At 48.1% G+C, this 5,000-nt stretch overlaps 1 protein-coding gene across 1 annotated transcript in view; it reads left to right on the top strand.

The window, feature by feature from the left end:
- Positions 1-4,715, top strand: part of LOC128354765 (ephrin type-B receptor 4b-like) — a gene marked incomplete at its 3' end in the record, with an annotated part of 22,288 nt that extends 17,573 nt beyond the window's left edge. Inside the window, exons 14-18 of the mRNA XM_053314934.1 lie at positions 2,997-3,244; positions 3,779-3,925; positions 4,287-4,355; positions 4,450-4,499; positions 4,616-4,715. Coding sequence (XP_053170909.1) covers positions 2,997-3,244; positions 3,779-3,925; positions 4,287-4,355; positions 4,450-4,499; positions 4,616-4,715 — 614 coding nt within the window. The remainder of the gene's footprint in view (positions 1-2,996; positions 3,245-3,778; positions 3,926-4,286; positions 4,356-4,449; positions 4,500-4,615) is intronic.
- Between the last annotated feature and the right edge of the window lie 285 nt (positions 4,716-5,000).

Here is a 5,000-nt window from a genome sequence, read left to right as displayed (position 1 = left end):
CTCACTGAGGTTCTAGAGAGTCCTAACTGGGTTCTACTGATGAGGTTCTGCTGATGAGGTTCTACTGATGAGATTCTACTGATGAGGTTCTACTGATGAGGTTCTACTGATGAGGTTCTACTGATGAGGTTCTACTGATGAGGTTCTACTGATGAGATTCTACTGATGAGGTTCTACTGATGAGGTTCTACTGATGAGGTTCTACTGATGAGGTTCTGCTGATGAGGTTCTGCTGATGAGGTTCTACTGATGAGGTTCTGCTGATGAGATTCTACTGATGAGGTTCTACTGATGAGGTTCTACTGATGAGGTTCTGCTGATGAGGTTCTACTGATGAGGTTCTACTGATGAGGTTCTGCTGATGAGGTTCTGCTGATGAGGTTCTACTGATGAGGTTCTACTGATGAGGTTCTGCTGATGAGGTTCTACTGATGAGGTTCTACTAATGAGGTTCTACTGATGAGGTTCTACTGATGAGGTTCTACTAATGAGATTCTGCTGATGAGGTTCTACTAATGAGATTCTGCTGATGAGGTTCTACTGATGAGGTTCTACTGATGAGGTTCTACTGATGAGGTTCTAGCAGGTCAGAGGTTCTGGTAGGTTTCAGGGTTACTGAGGAATTTGCAGGTTCATTAAAGAACCTTTTAGTACGTTCTGGGACACTTGAAGAACCAGTTCAGTAACTCAGAGGTATCAGAGGAACGTTCCCACCAGTCAGTTTCTTTCTGGAACATTTAGGAACCTTTTTAAGAACACAGGAACATTTTTAGAAACCGTTTAAAACACTTTGTGAGGAACGTTCTAAGGTCACAGGAAGGTTCTTTAATCTTTATTTAAGGAACATTTAAGGAACATGTAAGGAAGTATTTCATGAATCTAATCTAAGAATGATTTAAAGAACCTTTGAAGTAACATTTGAGGAACGTTCTAAGGACACAGGAACCCACAGGTACTGGACAGGACTCCAGGAACCCTTCAGGAGGAGCTTACAGGGAACCCAGGGAACACAGCTTCTCTTTATCAAACCGGGAATATTTTTGGAACTTTTAAGAACCTTTTGTGGAACATTTCTGCATCTTTGAGGAACTTTTTAAAAACATGAACAAACCTTTTAGTAACTGAGTTGGGTTCTAAGGCGGGAACTTAAAGGATTACCCTCGGAACCTTTTCAGTAACATTTTAGGATCTTTGAGGAACGTTCTGAGTCTTTCTGGGAGCTCACATGGAACTTATATTCCAAGGAACCGGGAACCTTTGAGGGATCTTTTAGGAACAGACAAACCTTCGTAGGTACCTTTTGAGGATCCAGGAGTCCAGGAAACGTTTGTGGAACCCTTTAATGAAACCTACCAGTGTTTTAAGGAACCTTATGAGGAACCCACAAAGATTTGTAGGAGCTTTCAGCAACTGTTGAGGAACCCAGCAACATTTAGCACCCAAGAACCATTTAAGGACCTTTGAGGGACTTTTTAAAGATGCAGAAAGCTTTTCAGTCACATGACCAGGAACCTGCTGAGGATCACTGTGGGTTCTTTGAGGAACCTTTAAAGAACCACAGGACCTTTATTTCAACTTGTGATATTTTGGGAAACATTAGGAAACCTTTAGAGGAGTGTTGGTGACCTTTGACCCCTGACAGGAGAACATCAAGTTCCTCATCATCAGGAGGAACCGTGTTCAGTCCAGTTCTATTAAAGTAAACATGAGACTGTGTGTGTGTGTGTGTGTGTGTGTGTGTGTCTGTGTGTGTGTGTGTGTGTGTGTGTGTGTTACTCATGCGGTGGTGAATACCCTGCACCATTGTTTCCATAGTAACGGCTATCCAGTTACATCTCACTAATGTCATCACCAGAGACTACTACTGTTACAGTAGCCCCACACACACACACACACACACACACACACACACACACACAGGCTCCACATGTATGTGCGTGTTGTATGAGGTGTTGATGTGTTGGTGTGTGTGTGTGTGTGTGTGTGTGTGTGTGTGTGTGTGTGTGTGTGTTAACGAGCCTTAAAGGAACAGTACACCTCTGCTGTTGAGCTCTGCTGTGATTGGCTGTGGCAGGTGGCGTTCCTCAGGGTTCTGGTTCCTCAGGGTTCTGGTTCCTCAGGGTTCTGGTTGCTCAGTGTTCTGGTTCCTCAGGGTTCTGGTTCCTCAGGGTTCTGGACAGTGAGTTTAGGACAGGTGTAATGAGACTGTGTTCTACCTGTCCAGGTGAGATAGGACAGGTGTAATGAGACTGTGTTCTACCTGTCCAGGTGAGTTAGGACAGGTGTAATGAGACTGTTCTACCTGTCCAGGTGAGATAGGACAGGTGTAATGAGACTGTTCTACCTGTCCAGGTGAGTTAGGACAGGTGTAATGAGACTGTGTTCTACCTGTCCAGGTGAGTTAGGACAGGTGTAATGAGACTGTGTTCTACCTGTCCAGGTGAGTTAGGACAGGTGTAATGAGACTGTTCTACCTGTCCAGGTGAGTTAGGACAGGTGTAATGAGACTGTTCTACCTGTCCAGGTGAGTTAGGACAGGTGTAATGAGACTGTTCTACCTGTCCAGGTGAGTTAGGACAGGTGTAATGAGACTGTGTTCTACCTGTCCAGGTGAGTTAGGACAGGTGTAATGAGACTGTGTTCTACCTGTCCAGGTGAGTTAGGACAGGTGTAATGAGACTGTTCTACCTGTCCAGGTGAGTTAGGACAGGTGTAATGAGACTGTTCTACCTGTCCAGGTGAGTTAGGACAGGTGTAATGAGACTGTGTTCTACCTGTCCAGGTGAGTTAGGACAGGTGTAATGAGACTGTGTTCTACCTGTCCAGGTGAGTTAGGACAGGTGTAATGAGACTGTTCTACCTGTCCAGGTGAGTTAGGACAGGTGTAATGAGACTGTTCTACCTGTCCAGGTGAGTTAGGACAGGTGTAATGAGACTGTGTTCTACCTGTCCAGGTGAGATAGGACAGGTGTAATGAGACTGTTCTACCTGTCCAGGTGAGTTTGGGGAGGTGTGCCGGGGGCGTCTGCGGGTCCCGGGCAGGAAGGAGAACTACGTGGCCATTAAGACTCTGAAGGGCGGCTACACGGACAAGCAGAGGCGGGACTTCCTGTCGGAGGCGTCCATCATGGGTCAGTTCCAGCACCCGAACATCATCCACCTGGAGGGCGTCATCACCACTTCCTGTCCCGTCATGATCCTCACCGAGTTCATGGAGAACGGAGCGCTAGACAGCTTCCTGAGGGTGAGACAGGAACTTCACCTGTCTGTCTGTACCTGTCTGTCTCTACCTGTCTGTGTCTACCTATCTGTCTCCACCTGTCTCACTCTCTCCACCTGTCTGTCTCTACCTGTCTGTCTCCACCTGTCTTTCTATACCTGTCTTTCTATACCTGTCTGTCTCCACCTGTCTGTCTGTACCTGTCTATCTGTACCCGTCTGTCTATATCTATCTGTCTCTACCTGTCTGTCTCTACCTGTCTGTCTCTACCTGTCTGTCTCCACCTGTCTTTCTCTACCTGTCTTTCTCTACCTGTCTGTCTCACTCTGTCCACCTGTCTGTCTCTACCTGTCTGTCTCCACCTGTCTGTCTCCACCTGTCTTTCTCTACCTGTCTTTCTCTACCTGTCTGTCTCACTCTGTCCACCTGTCTGTCTCTACCTGTCTGTCTCCACCTGTCTCACTCTGTCCACCTGTCTGTCTATACCTGTCTGTCTCACTCTGTCCACCTGTGTGTCTGTCTCCACCTGTCTCACTCTCTCCACCTGTCTGTCTGCAGATGAATGATGGACAGTTCACCACCATCCAGTTGGTAGGAATGCTTCGTGGCATCGCGGCTGGGATGAAGTATCTGTCTGACATGAGCTTCGTCCACCGAGACCTCGCAGCTCGTAACATCCTGGTCAACTCCAACCTGGTCTGTAAGGTGAGACACCTGTCTGTCTGCTCACCTGTCTGTCTGTCTGTCTGTCTGCCCACCTGTCTGTCTGCCCACCTGTCTGTCTGCCCACCTGTCTGTCTGATCACCTGTCTGTCTGATCGTCTGTCTGCCCACCTGTCTGTCTGATCACCTGTCTGTCTGATCGTCTGTCTGCCCACCTGTCTGTCTGCCCACCTGTCTGTCTGATCACCTGTCTGTCTGCCCACCTGTCTGTGTGCTCACCTGTCTGTCTGACCACCTGTCTGTCTGTCTGACCACCTGTCTGTCTGACCACCTGTCTGTCTGCTCACCTGTCTGTCTGCTCACCTGTCTGTCTGCTCACCTGTCTGTGTGTCTCTGGTCTCAGGTGTCAGATTTCGGGCTCAGCCGGTTCCTGACTGAAAACTCTTCCGACCCAACGTACACCAGCTCTCTGGTAAGACCTGCACTCACCTGTGTGACATCATCAGCTGCTCTGTCTCACCTGTCTCACTCTCACCTGTCTGCCTGTCTGCCTGTCTGTCTCTCAGGGAGGGAAGATTCCTATTCGCTGGACGGCTCCTGAAGCCATCGCCTACAGGTGAGCGTTCGTTAACTTCACCTGAAGTTAATTAACACGATGATGTCACTGACTGATGGCAGCTCGTTAGTGATTTTAATTGAAGCTAATTAACATATTGATGATGTCACTGACAGGAAGTTCACGTCAGCCAGCGACGCGTGGAGTTACGGTATCGTGATGTGGGAAGTGATGTCATACGGAGAACGACCGTACTGGGACATGAGCAACCAGGACGTAAGAAAAAACTTTATTAGACTTTATTAGACAGTTTATAGACAATTACAACTTTATTGTTACTCACCTGTCTCTCTCTCTCTCACCTGTCTGTCTCTCTCACCTGTCCTGTCTCTCTCTCACCTGTCTGTCTCTCAGGTGGATTAATGCCATAGAGCAGGACTACCCGTCTCCCTCCCCCGCCCGACTGTCCCGCCTCTCTTCACTCCCTCATGCTGGACTGCTGGCAGAAGGAACGAGCCAATCGGCCGAGGTTCTGCGACGTGGTGGCGGCGCTCGATAGGC

The sequence above is a fragment of the Scomber japonicus genome, unplaced genomic scaffold (genome assembly GCF_027409825.1).
Source record: "Scomber japonicus isolate fScoJap1 unplaced genomic scaffold, fScoJap1.pri scaffold_547, whole genome shotgun sequence".
NCBI lineage: Eukaryota > Metazoa > Chordata > Actinopteri > Scombriformes > Scombridae > Scomber > Scomber japonicus.
This window is presented reverse-complemented; position numbering and strand designations above follow the sequence as displayed.